This window comes from Ixodes scapularis, unplaced genomic scaffold, assembly GCF_016920785.2.
Source record: "Ixodes scapularis isolate PalLabHiFi unplaced genomic scaffold, ASM1692078v2 PGA_scaffold0__279_contigs__length_252992795, whole genome shotgun sequence".
Lineage (NCBI taxonomy): Eukaryota > Metazoa > Arthropoda > Arachnida > Ixodida > Ixodidae > Ixodes > Ixodes scapularis.
The window spans coordinates 3,676,299-3,695,112 of record NW_024609835.1 but is presented as its reverse complement, the minus strand read 5'-3'; the positions used below and the strand labels follow the sequence as shown (position 1 = coordinate 3,695,112).

The 18,814-nt window shown below is 44.4% G+C and overlaps 1 protein-coding gene across 1 annotated transcript in view; it reads left to right on the top strand.

Annotated features, from left to right (window-relative positions):
- The first annotated feature begins 1,013 nt into the window (after positions 1-1,013).
- LOC115313776 overlaps positions 1,014-18,814 on the top strand; it is a 29,232-nt gene continuing 11,431 nt past the window's right edge. Inside the window, exons 1-3 of the mRNA XM_040209673.1 lie at positions 1,014-1,167; positions 9,174-9,331; positions 12,068-12,123. Coding sequence (XP_040065607.1) covers positions 1,030-1,167; positions 9,174-9,331; positions 12,068-12,123 — 352 coding nt within the window. The 5' untranslated portion in view covers positions 1,014-1,029. The remainder of the gene's footprint in view (positions 1,168-9,173; positions 9,332-12,067; positions 12,124-18,814) is intronic.

The following is an 18,814-nucleotide window of genomic DNA, read 5'->3' as shown; positions in this document are numbered from 1 at the left end:
AAAGCGCAGTTATCATCCCCCCAAATGTGTTATTAAAGACATTCGCCAAGTAAATGGACATCAAACAAATTACTTAACTGCCAAGCCATTCCATGAAAAAGGCCGCTATTCAAGAATGAATGCCCCACATCGGTGGCTCTAGACTACTATGTACCGTGTTCCTTCCTTTATTTTATAACCTCCATTGTAAGAACATATTAAATATAAAAAGAATGTCATTCGATAAATATCCCACCCTCTTTTTTTAAACAGAATCAAACAAAACTATCCTTACACAATGTTTCTGGAAGTGCGCTTGTTTGACAAACGAGAAAAACGAGAAATGTCTTTGCACTACTTGAATTTAGAAATAAGGGCGAACTAAACTTTGTCCATGTTTGAGGTAGAATTCTTGATGCTAGAATGGGCTTATTTGCTTGCTACAATATGTAGCGAAGGCTTGTTTTATCTAATAACTAATAGTTCCAAAGGTTCATTCAAGCTTCGCTCTTTCAGTTTTCAATGTTAAAATCTTTTTTACCGGTGACCCACTGCCGAATTCTGATCTCTAGCATATCCCTTAAAGTGTTTTTGTCTGGTTATCTTATTTAGATATGTATTTTGCAGGTTCGTTTCGAGTGCTATTTGGTTAAAATTATGTCTCCTTCATTTTATATTAAAAAGCCACTTAGCTTAGAATTTAACCTAAACATCGAACAGACCTTTGTCGGTTTGTGTGAAAACTAGAATGGAAGGAAGACTCAATAGACCGATTTGACCAGTTTGGTTACGCCGCCGCCTTTCTTCGCGCGCGGCAACACCACTCCGGGCCTGCGCGTTTAGTGCACTGCTACCTGCCTCCTGTGAACTAAGGTTATGGCGGCATCACAAGAGCGTCGAACTCTTGGTGGGATCGGTCTATTGCATCACATCTGTGTCTTACGTGTGTTTTACGTCTGTTGTGACGCAAGCAAACATATTTATGGCTAATGTTGTAGTGCTTGTGAACGCAACACAAGACAAGTACCGTAAGAGACTGACCGCTTTACGATGAACACGTTTTTAAAATTAGCGATAACTGCTTTATGCGCTTTTATCCCATGTAAAGCCAATAAGATGTGCAGCTGTCCTCGACAAGACTATTTGGAGGGCTTACCCGATCACTTGGAATATCGAAGCGCAAAGGATGTAAGTCGTATTTCTTCAAATTAAACCTTTTTGTAAATTTTATTCTACAATATGATGTCATTCTATACGAAAGTAATTGATTTTTAAGATTACATTAATTAATATTTTATGTATACGATCTTAAACACAACAAAATTACGGTCTGCAAGCTGTCTAATGCGGTGGATTATAGCGGAACACGGTAATCGCGGTGTACCAAGTGATAACTCTATTAAAAATGTATATGCTCACATATTTAAACTAGATTTAAATTACACTGCATGCGGATTCTTTTATAAGGGACAACCGTTCCTAGTAGTGGCAAACTCGTTATAAATTAACATAAGTAGAACGAAAGCCATATTTTTTTAACACAAAACATAAATCGGTCAGGATAACAAAGTATATTACTCTTAATAGACTTATTGCTGAATTACCCAAGCATCACGGATTTTGCCCAGTATAGGGTATACGCGGCGCACTCGCTCGCCTTCCCCGTATAAAATATTCAAGGTAAATATTCAAGATAAGGCGCTGACGAACGCGCGTGCAGCATAACATTTCTTTTAGCCAGAAAGTCGAACTGGTCATTATTCCATTTCAGCCGGATTTAGGGTTCAGCCGTTTTACATTTCGTTCCGGTTCGGTTTCGTTTCAGTGATTCATTCAAAATAACGCTTTGGTTACCGCTTCCACCAAACGCGACCCGGTTTAAACCGGTTCTTAAAAAGAAAGTCTCCAATACAGACGCCTTGTTAAAACAGGGCGTCATGTGGATAAAACAAAAATGCTTATCAGCAGCTTTACTACGGAAACGAGGAAAGCAAAAGTTACAAAAGTTGAAAGTATAAAACAGAGAGGACGAGGACGGGAACAGGACATCTTGGAAGTAGAGGAAGATGTCGTGTTCCCGTCCTCGTTCTCTCTGTTTTATACTTTCAAGTTTTGTATCTATTAACCAACACGCTCGTTTTCAATTGAAACAAAAAGAAATTCATTTTTAATTTTGTTTCTTGATTTCTACTTTTTATCCCAAACACAATTTCATGTAAATGACTCGGTCAAGCGAGTGCTCGGAAACAGTACCGAAGTACAATACTCCCATTTGAGGCAAACCAACCAGCACGCACAGCTGACACTGTAACGGTTGGACGCACACAGTGGCGGATTCAGAGGAAAAGTCCGGAATCCGGATGTACGGTCGCCTGCGGACCAAGTTTGCTAGACAAAATATGACTCGCCGCCGACGGTCGTCTGCGAACTAAGTATGCTCGACTAAGTATAACTCGCCGCCGACGGTCGCCTGCAGACTAAGTATTAATGGCTACCAAGGGGTGCTGCAGACTATGTATGTTGAATTAAACATGACTTGCTGCCAACGGTCGCAAATGAACTAAGTATGACTCGCCGCCGACGGTCTTCTGCGAACTAAGTACCCTGCACTAAGCATGAATCGTCGGCAAGTTATTTTGCGGGAAAACTGGCAATGGTGTTCGCGAGGTCATTTTCCGGCCAGCGCGCACCGTTCGGGTGGTGGTACTTCGGCAAGCACGAGCAACTTTCTGGCGCTTTTTCCACCCGAGCTCCGAACGGCCAGGCGAGCGTGCGCCACACTGTATCCTGTTTCGTTCCCTCCGAAATGGGAGAAGAGGTCAGTGGGAAAAAAGTAACGAAAGATCGAAACTGATTTGAAGTCACTTCAGCAGCCAATAATCGAGTCAATCTAAGCTGTTGGGACAATACCACAAGGAAAATGATCAAAATGGAGGACAAGGGTGACGGAGGTGATGACGGCGGGAGCCCCTTGGGTGGTTTCTTGCGGGCAAGCGGCGAAATAAACTGCCACCCTCTGGCGTTTAATGGCCGGGTGCTCAGCGTCACGTGGTGCGGCGCCTACGCGTTTCTGGTTGCCGGTGCCGCCGGTTCGGTCTCACCAACGATTGACCCCTTGAATTCGCCATAAGTATGACTTGCTGTCGCCTGTGTACTGTGTAGTCTGGATTAACTATGACTCGCCACCGACGGTCCCCAGCGGACTAAGTACGCTATGCTAAGTATAGCTCGCCAGCAACTGTGCCCTGGAGACCAACAATTTTGGACTACGTATGACTCGGCGCCGACGGTCGACTGCGGACTAAGTATGCGGGACAACCTGTCACTTGTCGCAGACAGTCGCGTGCTACCGCAGGTGACCTTCAGTGGCAAGTCATACTTATATCTTAGTTACACGAGTGATCTTAACTGTCATTAAGCCAACGACAGTTCACTCAATCGTGATCGGCTCGAGTTACATGGCGGCACCAACTGTCATTGAGCCACTAGCGATCATTGAGTTAACTGCGCTGGCGTACCTCAGTTAAGGGTCGGAGGTTTGTCTCTTTAGAGCTAAAGATGGCGGCGTCCGCCGTGTTGCCGCCATTGGCGAACTCCAGCGAAGCTCTTACTATGGCGGAAAACTAAGGGTGGTATGTAGAAGGTAACGTAGCAGAAAATATTGTCGGAAGAGGTATGATTCGGGGACAGAGTGGCCGCTAAAACGATCACGGCAAATGGCGGACGCCATCTCTCGGCAAGCTCGGTCCTTGTGATGTCGATGCCGGTAAGACTTCCGTTATGTCCCTCTTGCTTGAATTTGTGTGAAACGATCTCATCATCGTTCCTTTGCTCTAAAAATAAAAAAAAAGTTCATTTAATTTTTGTTTTAAACGTTTATAAAGAACGAAAATGGTGCACAGAATTCATTGGCATCACTTAAAAAAAACACGTAATGTGACGTCAGTTTTGGTTTTGTTTCGGTTTCAACTGTGTCCCGTGACGCGCATCTCAAATGGGGTTGTGGTGCGCCACTGGAGAACTTAGTTTAGCTAAACGATATTTGGGAGATGCCAACGATCGTTGATTTAATGACAGTTGAGAGCCCTAGTGTAACTAGGGTATTAGTACAGTTGCTTGCACTCTCTTGCATTTCTAACGATGGCGCCAAGCAAAGCATTCAACATCTGGCGTTCGTACCGCTCGGACGTAGAATGGCTGGCTCCCACGGAGCAGTTTTAACGGCCAGCTCTGGCCGGGGTTTATCTGTTATTCCTTTGACGGACGAATACCGTGTGGTTATTCCACTCCTGCCATCAGGAATTTTTTCCTGTGGACACCGTCTCTGTATGCAGCGATGCGACCTGTCGCACTTGCCGGGTATACCCCTTCAAGGACCAAACTGGAACGCTTTGGCGTGATAAAAGAGATAGTGGCGATTGACACCTACCACATGAACGTTCTGTGGATGCTGACACTTCACACCACGGCAGCAAAGCAGAGGTCTGTGCAAGCACGAGAACTCTTTGTGAAAAAGAACGGGCTCCTAGTGCTCGACCCGGACAACTCCGAAGTTCGGTTCAAAGTGCACTGGATGTCGTTCAACACTCCAGATGACGCCTTTTTCAGAGCTTGTGTGTGGTACGGTAAGGTTCAGCAGATCAACCACATAACATCAAGGACGGAAGGGTTTCAAGGCGTACAGTCGTCCACCAGAATGGTGCGTCTCCGTCTGATGCAGGGTATCACCGTTGACAGCCTGCCCCACCAGCTCAAAGTCTGCGGCGGGGGTGACCTGGTTGTGGTTCCCGGAAGCGCACCCCTGTTTGCGGTGCATCACGAGAGGAGACACCCGGAAAGATTGCAGGGCACCCTGGCGTCAGCAGTGCCGCAGGGTGGGGCATGCATCTGAAGACTGCGTCCGTACGTACGCCACCGTCACGGGCGTCCCTTCCACGAATGATGCACAAAAACAAAGAGATGGACGAATAGGAAGAAGAGGATACGGCACAGAGCGAATCTCAGCCACAACCGCCACTTCAACAAATATCGAGCAGGAGAATACAGAAACACCAATCCCTACAACCGGTCCGCCCGAGTCCAACGCTGAGCTGGAGTTCAACACTGAAGGGACGGGCACCCCTAATGAATCAGTCGGAGCAGTCGTCGAATTGCCGGAATAAGTCGCAGAGCTCCCCGACGCTCCGCTGAGCAATGAGCTGCAAGAAGAGATACCAACGCGGACGACACATCACTGACCGACGACTTTCCAGCTTTGCAACTCCTCGGCCGTTCTCTTCCGCATCCTCCCTGGAGAGGCCACGCAAGACAGAACAGAACTGGAAGGGTGGCTCGACAAAGAAAGGGCATTTTAATCGAATGCCCCGCATACCACCACAAGATCGCCGTCGACCGGGCCCGGCGTATACAACGAGACGCCGACGGCCTGAGACGCCAAGAAACATTCGCATAAAAGTTACTCTATTTTTATTTCTTGTTCCGAATTTTACTTATTAACATTACGCTTCTCGACATAAAATAGCTTAAAATAGCCACGTTTATCACGGTCAGTTTAATGTCTAGAATAAGAAAACAGTGGCTTCGAAATTCGCTCTTGAAAGTAAACGCCGATAACGTATTTGCCGATATTCCCCGAAGGAGCCTATTACCACTCTTTATGCGACAGGCAATCACTGTGCTCATTCCAAAGAAGAAAAAAAGAAGGGCTCCAGCTTCTTAACATCAGACAGATTAAGGCCCATGAGTCTTCTAACAACAGACTATAAGCTGCTAGCCAGGATAGTGGCAAAACGAATGGAGATTGGTCTCAAGTTTGTAGTGGGCGATCATCAGACTTCAAGCTTGAAGGATTCAAGGAAATATTTATTGCTTCAAATGTTCACACTCTCCGGATTCTTTTCGAAACAAAGGAAGCAGCCGCACCTTTCGCGCGGCCGTGCTGCAGATTGACCTGTGCAAAGCTTTCGACCGGATACCGGTTTCCTTTCTGTTCACTTTGCTTGAGGCTTGTGGCGTCGGCAAAAGAATCGCGAAATGCAATGAACTGTGCTACAGAGAAATATCGACACGACTGTTGGTCAACGGGAGCGTAACAGGAAAAAAAAAATCAGTGCCGTGCTTGGTTAAACAAGGCTGCCCGCTCTCGCCTATACTGTTCTCGCAAATATTTAGAACCTGTTTGCAGAAGTAAGCTAGGCGACAACAAGATTCAGGACGTCGCCCTTGCCAGGTATGCCACAAAAATATTGCCTATGCCGATAACGTTACTGTAGTTGCCGCGTCGAGATTAAAAATTGTTCTTGCGGTGCAACACCGCTGATTTTTGCGAAGTATTCGGGGCCCAAATGAAACACGTTAAGTCAACAGGTGCATGTTTCGGAAACTGAGACGTGAAGCCAGAGCGCTTCCTTAACATTACCTGGAGCTCTACTATTTCGAATTACCTTGGTGTCAGCATGGACCCCCACTCGCTTAGTAGTGACAAAGGGGGCATTAATCGTAACAGCCTGAGTGCAAAAGTTCAATACTGGCGCGGTCGGAACCTCTCTATCCTGAATCGGGCCTTCATGTGTAATTCCATCTTTTTCTCGACTGTATTGTACGTAGCTCATCTTGTGCCTTATCACTCAAGCGAAAGCCATAAAATGCGTCGCTTTTGTGCAACCTTTGTTTGTTTGTTTGTTTCAGCACGTTTTTTTTCTCGACAGTACCTTAGCAGGGTGAAAAGAAAAGCTGTTTTCCCACCGCCGCTCTATCGACCCTTCTTGAGAAGTAGTTTGTAACCCACGGTTTAAAAGCGCCTCCGCAGCTACCCCGTCCGGAATGCCGCAATTGACCTGTTCATTTATTTTCACATTGAGCTATTGACAATGAATGCATGAAAAAAAGAGAAAGTATTTTTTTGTTCCGTGGAATTGAACTATGCACTATGTCCATTTCTTGTTTCGCATCCCATCGTCGAACCAATTTTTAATGTTTTAGCGTTAGGACGCTCGTTATGACGAAAACCGTGCGGTGTCTTTCGTTTGTCGGCACCGTGGTGAGAAGGAGGAGGGGGAAAGGGTGACGCGTGCCACGCTCCGATTGGTTCGAAGCGCTGGCGTCAGCATCCGTCGACCTCACCCTCTTTCCCCGGCGCTGACAAACTGAAAGACACCGCCGGGTATTTGTCAAAACGTGCCCTTTCGTTTCCGTCCAAGTCACATGCACAGCTGGCGCGGAGCCAGAGAGGAGGAGACGCTGCGCAACACATCCTAGATAAAAAAAGCCGTATTGCTGAATGCGGCGGCGTCATCAAAGAAGACTAACGCTGGACACAGATTGGAAACGAGTGCTGCGTCAGTGCTCGCCTTCGAGTAAAGTTTGAGCCGAACGTTGACACGATCGTCGTGTCCGATCTGTGCCCAGCGTTGGCCTTCTCTGATGACGTCATCTCCTTCAACATTACGGCTTTGTTATCTAGGAGTCGCGGCGGTGCAATGCGGGCGTGCTCAGTTGCCGCTCTGCCGTCTCCGGTTGTTCTTCGCTCTGGGTTTCCGTAGTAGCGGTGTGTAGGCTGTGATGTGTGTGTGCAGTTAAAACGATGGATGCGTTTCCATCCACGAGTGATATGAATGCGGTTCCTTCCACGAGTGGTCTGAATGTGGTTCCTTCTCCGAGTGATATGGATGACCGTATGCAAGGGCGTCGACGTGCTCTGACAGGCAGAGTACAGAAACGAGGTGAAAAAAAATTACAGGAAGGTCCATTGGTGGATTATTAGGGAATCCCTTCACATGATATTTGAGAAACGCCACACACGACCCTCCTTGGGAAACGCTAACACTGGGGAATTGTAGTAGACCGTTTCCGCAGCCCGCTGAGCACCCGGATAGCGCTCCGTAATCCACCACACGACCTTGAACTGTGCAGATAAGGCTAGCGGCGCGCATGCGCAGCTACGGCGTTTTCTTCGGGGATACCGTAGCGGAGGAGAAAAACGGCCTACTACAATTCCCTATTGACGCCGTAATGCGGCCAAAAAGAGGCAGCGAAAATAGAGGAAGCAAAAAAGAAAAAAAAAACGTGAAGGTTTCAGCGTTAGTGTTTCCCAGAGTGAAACGTGTGTATCGTTTCCAAGGGTCATCCTATCGCATTCCCGAAATATCCACCAACGGGTCTTCCTGTATTTTAAGACACTTATATATATATATATATTAACTCTTAGCAGCAAGAAATAAAAGAAACACACACACAAAGAATAGCTATTTTTTGTTTTAGTATAGACACACTCTAAAAAATGTCTGTGCGTCTACTTTCACGCACAACACCCGGAGAATCAATCAGCGCAACTCACGGAGGCAGCTCAGCGAATGACGATGCGGAAACATATGTTTAGACCAATAAATGTCGTCTGAGTTGTGGCATTAAGCAATGCAAAACGTCACGCTTGCATTGCTTAATGTCACAACTCAGACTGCGTTTTTTGGTCTAAACATATGTGTCATTCTCTGAGCTGCCTCCGTAAGTTGCGCTGATTGGCTCTCCAAGTGTTGTGCGTGGAAGTAGACGCACATACTTTTTTAGAGTGCAGATATACCCTGTTACGCCTTAACATGTACCGCGGTGCACACTACGAGCTACCCGAGCCAATCCATAGCTCGTAGCTTGTCACGTTACATCACGCTCCCGAATTGTACCGCCCAACCGGAAAGGCGCATGGCACCCTCCGAGCTATGGATTGGCTCCGGTGGCTCGTATTCTTAGCGGCCCGTCATAAGTTGAAACAGAGCATAGATGTGTACGACTCTGTGCCGACTTGCCGACGCCAGGTCGTGCTGCACATTGACGTGAAATATATGTATCTACTTTATTATTATGGAGCTGTCTCCATGTCGCTTCCGTTTGTTTAGTAAAAACTGCGCCTCTGATGCCACCGTCACGTATAATTAATTGGCTTCGCGCCTCCACCGGTGCGAAGTTGCAGCTCAGATTTTATTACGCCGAGCTATTTGTCAATGAGCCGGTAACCGCCACATGAGAGTACGGTTCGGTTCCTATTTTCGTTCAATATAAAATGCTTGATTTCGGTTTTTTACATAATTTTTAAGTATTCTTCCCACCACTGAATTTTGCATGATGCTTAACATCCTTCTTTACAGCATAGCCAAATGGGACTTCATACTTAATAACTTCAAATTCTTGTTTTTCAACAGTTCCTCACGAGTAGGGAGACGTTATACCTGAAGTATCTTTCCGTGACAGTATCTATTTCCGGAATTCAGTGCGTAACAAGCACACTAAGAGGCGCAGTTAAGCTTCCAGAGATTCCACGCTGGATTTATTATACTGATGCAACTTCACCCAAAAAGAGGTAAATGTATGTTAGATTAGGTATAAGATATTTAAACGGGGCACTGTCAATTCATGCGAGGCCAATATATTCATTTTAATTTATCAAACTGCCCCTCGGTTACTGCGGCTTGAGAGAGTTTACAAATATAAAGAAATCATGTGGCAAAAAGAAGGTGGTACAAGACACAAAAAGAACGCTTTTTTTGTTGAAATTTATTGTTTGTCTTGGTTCCTGAGAACCCTTTTTATTGCAAATCGCAAATGCTCAAAGATTCGTAATTTTAGTCCTCCGTTATCAGAGAAGGAGAGCAGAGCCAAGGGTATCAGTGGCGCACAAAGCAGTAGACTGAACTAAAGTTCTTAGATAAGAGCTTGCTACAAGTAGTGACATTTTCTGAAGCGCCGACTGCGTCGCGGTGCAGATTTCAGGAAGCGAATGGCGGCGTAAAGCATAAGACTGAACTGAATGACGCCATTTTGTTCCAGCAGATTGTGCTTTGTCAGTTGTATCGGTTGTTACTTGTAGAAAGAAGTATCAAGAGACTTTAGATGGAGCTGCTCTGCTCACGACAGCGTCACCGCTATTGCACTGCTGTTCACCTTAACATCGCCCAGCGATGCTTCCCCAGCCCCGCGATAAGCATTAAAGTCGTCCCTCGCGAGGAAGGCCCACACAGTTTAGATCCACTGGAATTTGTCATCAAACAAGCAGCAGCAGCGCAGTATCGGAGTATTCCTGTGAGCTTTCACTTTTTCTATTATGCATAGTTCACTAGCATTATTTAGTTGACTTTTATATTCTTGTCTGTATGCGCCGGTTGTGAAAAAACCTTTTATGATTAGGTTATCTCTGAAGAGATATTGCCTTTCGCGGTCGCTCTTCACTGCGGAAGACCAACTAAATACTGCACCAGAAGTCTACAATGGCACTAAATACCCCCCTTCCCTCTCCCCCCCCCCACCAAAACAAAAAATAAAAATAATTGCAATGTATTTTTTTTGTTTTTTTTTGTTTTTTTTTTTTTGCTTGGAAAATAAGTTTTTCATCGCCGAATTCTTCTCTTCTGCATAAATATAGCGCTAGCGGTCCGATCGAGATGGCAATATTTCAGAAATAACCGTCATCTCAATCAAATGTTATAAAAGGTTTTTCTGAAAATTCCAATTGCAAATGGATCCCCAATTTGCAGGGATTCGATAAGTGTTCCGACAGAGCTTCCTGTATTCGAGAGCTCTGTTAGTGTCATCCGCCATATTACCATTCACAACTTCAGAAACTGACTTACCACTTTGGAATAAAATGACGGTTAGTTCTGAAAATACTGAGTGCGCAGGGGTAATAATTGGGAAGCTTTGCCCGAGTTGGGGTACAATGCGCAGTTGTTGCCGTGTTCCTGAGGTCAAAGAATGAAGGTCCCGGAACCCTCTCCCGTCGTCCTTGATGATAAGAGGATTGTGCTGTGGGTTTTACCGCGTGGTCTCTTGTAGGTGTGTATGTTATCTGTTTTAGAAAATGCTTTCAACAAAGGAGATGTATGCGTAGAGGGTGGTTAAGAGTGGCTTTTTGAGTATAAATAAAATGCTTGAGGAATAACCCAGTAGCTGAGTTTGAGACGTTCCCCTCTGTGTCTGTTCCTTCAACTAAACGTATTTTTCCTTTTCTGCACCAAAGTCTCAGATGTTAAACGACATGATTAGTTTTGAAACTTTGGCATCTGGTTCAGACAGCTAGCCCTTCATTTGGGCAGTCACTAAGCATGAGGCGATGCTAAGTTCATGTTTGCGGTGAAAAGACCCTGTAAATGTTTTTGCAGGACTACCTCTTGTACTGTAGCACTCTTGTTCTCTCAACTCTAACCGGATGCTATGAATACAGGAGTTAATCGACGCACTGTTCCACAGGAATCATTGCAAAGAATGCCTCGATGTACAAAGAGCAGTACATATTATGCATCTTGATAAGAATTCCGGCTGCATGGCGAAATGGTGGCACCAATCCATAACACTATGCTGAAGTTAAAACAGCTCGTCACTAGACAACACCAAAGGCGTCGGGAGAGTTCGGGAAATGGTGGGGCTGAGGTCCCATCCGGGTAGAAGAGATGGGGGAGGGGGGGGGGGGGGCGATGGCAGTGGGAGAGATGTATCCGCCGCTAGTTATTCGTAAGATATATCTCCATATTTTGTGATTATCTACAGCTATTATCCCGCTTGTTTACTATTTTTAATGCGTTAGCATTAGAGCATTTGTTTTGTCGAAAAACCGGCGGTGTCTTTCGTTTCTCAGCGCCGGGGAAAGAGGGACAAGGAGGGAAGAGGGCGACGCTCGCGACGTTCCCATTGGCTCAAAGCTCTGACGTCAGCACGCGTCAACCGCTCCCTCCCTCACCGGCGCTGATACACCGACAGACACGGCCGGGTTTTCGTGAAAACGAACCTTTTAGTTTTCGTCAAAGTCACATGCACAACACGTGATTTTGACTTTGATGCACGACAAAAAGGGGACACATACATCTCACTTGAGACAGTTGTGTGTATACACTTTTTCGTCTGTCGTCTGCACTTTAAATTAGGTGTCACCTTATCCAGCTCACTTGTTAAATGTATCTCTGATCATTAAAATATACCTCTCATGAAAAAACATTTTGCTTAAGAAATGTATGCGCCGATCTTTCCGGCTTACTTTACAGGGTACCCAAAAAATGGTACCACGATATTCTATGTAATAAAAAATGTCTTTTCTTATGTTTTCTAGAGAAAAAAAAGCAATAACGTTATATATGAGCAATGAAACGTATTTTACTACAGAAGGTAAGTTCTTGGGCTAATTTCATTTAAGTCTACCAACGACCTGGCGGCCGCGTTCCACACGCACACCACGGCGGCGGCTCCAATGCCGTGAGGAGAGGCTCCGGTCCCGCCGCGTCATATTATGTTACCACCAAGCAACAGGCTGAGATAAGCATGTATCAAGAGGAGCCACTCCGGTCGCTTCTTTTACGTGGTGTACACAGAGACCCTACTCTCCGGCTATTGAAAATCTGCCCTGCGAAGCATGCGCGACATAAGAGAGCCTCTCGGTCACTCAGGAACGCGTGCAATTTCTTCGACTCTTAAACAAAACGCAGAAATATTTCTCAATTTAAAGCCACCGTCCGCCTTTGTGCCGTTTTTTTTTTTGTTTCTTCCTGATTACTTTCGAGGATTTTTACATTTTGTACAAATAATGAATCAGCCATTTGTGCATGGGTATCTACACGCTCCAATCACGGTGCTGTGGTAGCCTCAACTCGGTCATATTTCTAGCTTCATAACTTGAGATACACAAAAATAATACATCTTTATCCAGATTCCTTTAGTACCTATCATTGTCCTTGATGTGGGTAGCTAGTATTGTCCAAAATAACTCGTAATTATTAAAATGGCCCCATTTAAGCGTCTCTCATAAATTTATTTTGCTGCCCAGAACAAACATATTAGGCGACAAAATGAACAAGATCGAGGACAACACGCTGGCTATGTTTGAACGTTCTGGTATGTATAGATGCATAGAAAACAAATGTGGGTATTTTTGCGGGATGTGCCATGTTTGCGATTGTTTCTAGAAATTAACAGCGTCAATGCTTAATGAAAAATATTTTGAGTCAATACTCCTTATACGTACTTTGTCATTAAATATCTACAGACCGGTAGCCACATGAGTGTTCTTGGGAAAGGTGACCCAAATGCCAACCTCGCGCAATTCGCTGAAAGCACATCGCACTATCAGTGCGCTTCTCTTTTTTTTTTCCGCAAGGACAAAACTTTTGTTCGCAAAACAGATATCGGTTTTGCTCTGTTGGGCATTAAGTCTACAAAATATTTTTTTTTTTTACAAATTAAAAATGGTCACCGAATATGGTCGGCCGAACTTATCTGAAAACACCCTATGGAATGTTTGTCCGGTGTGTTACTCGATTTAACGCGAAACGCCCATGCGGACTCTGTGGCGCGCTCGCATCTTTACCGTCCATTCAGCCCATCTCCTGAATGACACCTTAGCGGCTCCGACCTCCCACCTCAGCTGATGCTTTGTTATACATTACGAAACCGCGAAAGTGTTTTCCGCAGCCTCCTCTGCTGCTGCCCTGAGCCCATGGTATTTAAAAGTATGCAAACCAAACCAAGAAACCAAGGGGCTTGATGAACTCGTAATGTTTCTGCATCGTTAAGGCTGAACGAATCTCAGCATTCGTGTTCCCAAGATATTTAATGTTATAAATATAACTACAAATAACTTTATTAAGGTTCCTAGTTCATACGGAAAAAAGAAATGACCTATGTATCTGGTGAAAGAGTTCAACCTCTTATATTCATATATATGAGCATGCAGGACCGTCATTTATTCGGATTCCCCTGTGTTCATGCAGGACTTGCATTCGTACAAGATACGTGTGCATACATGTTTCCCTGTATGCACACAGGAGCCTACGTGAACGGATTCGTCTGTTCAAAAGACGGCATTGAAGTTAGCTAGGTGAAACCTCACAAAAATCAAATCTACGATTGAGAGAAAAAGAGGAGCCAATCAACTAATTATATGTGCATCGCGAATAAAATTTAAAAGAAGTAAAAAAAATTGTAGTTTATTATTTTTCGGTGCAACCTATCAAACAGACAGACCCCGCCCGTTTTATCTAAGTCTCGTCTCCTCGGTGCTAAACCAAACCTTCCTTACAACGCACTTTCAATAATCTTGAAGCGTCTAAGCCTATGATGTGTAGCGTCTTCTGTTGTTCCATACCTAAAGTTAAAAATGGTCTGGAGAAGTTGGCACAAACACTAACTTTTTATTTAGTTAAGATAGGGCCGAACATGAGGAGCAATATTTGTAGTCTGGTGCCATTCTGTTGTGAAGTCTCCCTGTGCCGTCTCCCTGGTGATCTTGAGCGCTATTCTCTTATACCCTCGTGCGAAGGGTTACCGCGCGGTGGCGTGAACTCGTGAAATCGCGAGGCAACAGGGCAACCAGTCGAGAGAACAGGATCCGCGTTTTGATAGTGAGTGGTGTGGTTATTATCCAATGTTATGCAATCTCGATATTGCGCAGAACTGATGCACGCGTGGGGCAATTTCCGCTGACGACGCGGCGCCTGAATCGGGTATCGTAATCTGATGTTCTCAGGAGCCGATCGAGTCTAGAGGAGAAATGTTCTCTCAGGAGCTGCTGCATGTCGGCGCGCGCGTCACAACATATGTTTCGCTAAATTAGTTCTAAAGTTTCAAAGAGTTGTTGTATTTTTACACTTAGGCAGATCGCCCAGTTAGACCTCTGTACCTCCTCAAGAAGTCACGGCCATAGCGAAGCGGCACAGAGGCATTCGCATGTATTTCAACGCATCTGTTGCTGCTGTTTTTTAACCCCAGTCCTGTCGATGAGAGCCGAACGGTTGATAACTAACAGCATATATCAAATTCAAACACGAAGAGTTTTATGCGTTTATCCTAAGTACTCATAAAAAAACATTTTAAAACTTTAGAGGCATGTCTACTTTAAAAATGTATAAATATGATAATAAGACGAGCTTACCTTCCGACAGTAACATGTGTATTCTTTTCCTAGCCCCGTAGTAGTGGAACTCTTTTGGTCGTGCCGAGCAAGTTTAAAAACGCAGAACTAGCAGATGGAAAATTTAAATGATTTAGCGGTCGAAAATATATTTATCCGATCAGTATACCCAGAACCAAGGACTTCATGAAACTAGATTTACAGAAATACTAATATCTGTGCAACTAAATGAAACACACTTTATTTGCTTCACCTGGAAAAACTGGAAATCCAAAACTCCCACCAACACTGCGCCGTTTTCTAGAGGTCTTGAGATATTTGTTGGAGATTACATATCTATAGTTTTTTTTTTTTTTTTTGATTCATAGGATATTACATGTTGCTGAAAGACTACCTGGGGCCATAACCGATTTGTCTAATTTGGGCACACTTTAGTAAACTATTACGATGACAAGCAATGAAAATACATAAAAACTAACAGTATGTGTGAACTGTCAGATATAAGATTAGAGTAGTCGTATTTTTTTTACGCGTTGTTATCTGCAGTACGAATAGCGTATGTTTTTTTTTTTTTTGTGCCAAATGGTAGGTGTTTTGTTTTTGTTTCGCAGCTTTTGTTGCCACAGGTTCTTTTCTTTAAGTGTGCGTAGAATTTGATCGGTTATCCACGGACAGATAAGATCTGAGTAATGATATGGTTTCTAACTTCACTAATGAATTCTGAAGTGTTGTTTTCAGTGCTGCTACAAAATATGGAAATTCGATGCTAATATCATAGCTATATAACGGTTCTAAGTTGAAGATCGATAATGTTTTGTGAATGAGCTCGTAATTAATAGGTTGTGTTAAAGGAGATGTTGAGGCCCGAGATGTTTTTTTTGAACGTTCAGCGGAAGTAAATTAATATAGAAAGTGATAGACAATATTTGTTTTGTACACGCCTGAGCTAACATGTGAGTCGCGATTGATGATATACCGCAAAATACGGGGGCAGCACCCACCCCACTTTCACTGAAACTGGATTAATCTGGGCATGGGTGCTTGTCTGGAGAATTCGAGCGCTTAAAGAAACATTTGCAGAATTTCCAGGTATGGGAAATGTCAATAGTGGTCGCTTGAACGAAGTAGGAGGGAGCTTCCGCAGTATTTTACTGTAATCAATAAGCGTGCATGAGTTTGGTGTTACTCTCGTTCGTCCTCTTATTACGTTTCTGAATTGAATGATCAGATTAGATGGAAGTAATCTGTGGATACCCTTTTACATAAATAAACAATAAAGTCACCACTAATAACACAGTTTAAAAAAACACAGCTCTTAGGCGCCCGTTTCCGCGTTTTGCTGCGTCGCCGTCGGCGTCGTCGTCGGCGTAGCCGTCCTGCTAAGTTTATAAGAAAATTGAATTGGTTTTAAACTCACGCAACGTCAGTTTTCCCGCTAAATCTAGCGGACAAACAGAATTTGTTCAAGGGCGACGTGACACGAAGTTATGTTATGCCATTTTCCAAGCTAAATTTAGCGGGGAAACTGGATCGGTCTTGACGTCACGTGACGTCAATTCCTCCGCTAAATGCTAGCGGGGAAACTTGACCCGCTAGACTTAGCTGAGAAATTTTCCCGCTAAATTTAGTGGGGTATTTCCGCGCTAAATTTACCGCGAAAATTCCCTGCATAAATTTACCGGGGAAAGTTTTCTCGCTGTGTTCAGTGGGTTAAGGTCAAGGAGGCGAGGGTACGGAGAGGCATACCCTCCCCTCCGTACCCTCCCTTCCTCGTCCTCCTAAAAAGCTGCGCTCTAATTTCGCATCCCAAGGATCTATAAAGTACGAAACTTATGTACGACGAAACCGTCCGATCCGACGTGCGGACTGCCGGAATGACCTTCAGGGGCGAGGGTTTTCGTAGCACCGGAGAGCGTTGAAAACCCTCGCCTCCGACCGTCGTATTGCCTGATCGGACGTCGGATCGGACGGTTTCGTCGTACATGTTGTTTCGCGCTTAAACGTCTTCAATATTTTTAATGCGTTAGCATGCGCGCCGCGCATACACAGGTGCCGCGCGTATGCGGATGTCGTCCTCGACATATTCCTAGAGGTCGTATTTGAGGTCGTCCGAGAGGTCGTCCTAAACGTCGTTTTTGACGTCGTCCTGGCGTCATTCTTGCGGTCGTCCTAGAGGTCGTTCTTGAGATCAACCTTGAGGTCGTCCTAGCGGGCGTTCTAGACGTCTTCTTTGAAGTCGTCTTTGATGTCGTCCCAGAAGTCGTCCTAGAGGTTGTCCTTGAGATCGCCATAAAGGTCATCCTAGAAGTCGTCCTAGGCGTCGTCTTTGACGTCGTCCTAGCAAACAGATAAACCCGCGCCCCGTATAGACGGAACGGCAGCACGCACACATTCCTATTTACGCCCAAGTTACGAAGCAATTATCAGTTTGAGTTGAGCTAGTTGGTACATGGTCAATGATGGTAGTAAAACAGCTTGAACATCAAACGGTTACACATAAATAAGGCAAGACACACACAGGAAGCTACAATGAATGCGGGGAAACAGCATGAACACTAAATGATTACACAGTCAGAATCTTAAACGAATACACAGATACAGGAGATTAAACGATTACATAGAGACGAAGCAATCAATCAATTTCTAAGTGGTGAGATGCAGTCTCAGCGAGGTTAATGATTCAGTAGTAAACCATTCATAAAATAGAGTGTTCACTCAAAATTTGCGTCGGCGTATTCAAACTGAGCTGCGTCGTGACTCTCATGGCGAATGGTATCGCAGTTCATAGACAAGCTACAATAGTGGTTTCTGCAGGGAATTTTATTACTAGGCGCAAGTTAAGTAAAAATATCTTAAATTTTATCTAGCAAAGCAGGCGTAGAGGAATCTGGTGATCTATATACATTAGCCACTGCAATGCCAATACAAAGTTATAAAACAAAAGCTTCAAAATCCATATCTGAACATGTCAATTCAGAAAGCACGTTAAGCCTTAGTCATAATTTTACATAGAGGGCAACACCACTACCCTATAGATTGCGACTCTTGGTAGTGATACCGTAACATATCGAAGAATGTTAATAGAAACATAAACATTTAGTTATGTTTCGGTTATGCATCTTATATCATAACTTGTAAATGAATGTTGGATTCATCTAGTATCTTTTCATTTTCGTTAAACATACTGTCGCTACAGTGCAGTTCGGAAAGGTAGGCCTCCTTTCAGCAATGATGATGGTGACAAAGAACGCTTTGCTTTGAAGTCCCGATCTACTGTGTTGGAAAGAAGGTAGGGTGATTACACCATTTGAACAAAGTCATTATCACAGGTAATCTGGATCACCTGCGCGTTATCTCGTAACTATACTTACGAGTAAAGCGGATAACGCGCAGGTGATCCAGATTACCTGTGATAATGACTTTGTTCAAATGGTGTAATCACTACTTACGAGTAAAGCGGATAACGCGCAGGTTTCAGATTTTTTTATAGTTCATTTGAACAGTTTTTCAAAGAGAGATTTTGTTTCACATGCACAAGTGCTCGTTGGCATAGATATGTTCGTTTGAAGCAAATACGAGAACCGCCGTGTTTAGGCGCTGTTTCTTTGTCGCAAGAAGTATACCGTTACGTATGGAGCACGCGAGGAAACGCGCAAGGATGCTTTGTGTCATTACATCCTTTGATGGTACTCAGCGGGTGGCGTCTACTTCGTGACTTGTAATTATAGTGTTAAACTCCTGGCTGACGTTCACGATTAGCTCGTCATGGGACTCGGCTGGTGCAAGGCGGACTACGTTTATTTCGATTCTGCTTCGTTTGCTTCACTGCTTTAATTCTACAAACGTTTTCTTTGCTTGCGAGAGCTCTTTTTTTTAGCTCGATAGACTTTTAGCGTCTTAGGTTTTTCCAGCCCAACTCAGAAGTGTAACTGGTCTGGAACGGCTGGTAAGAAC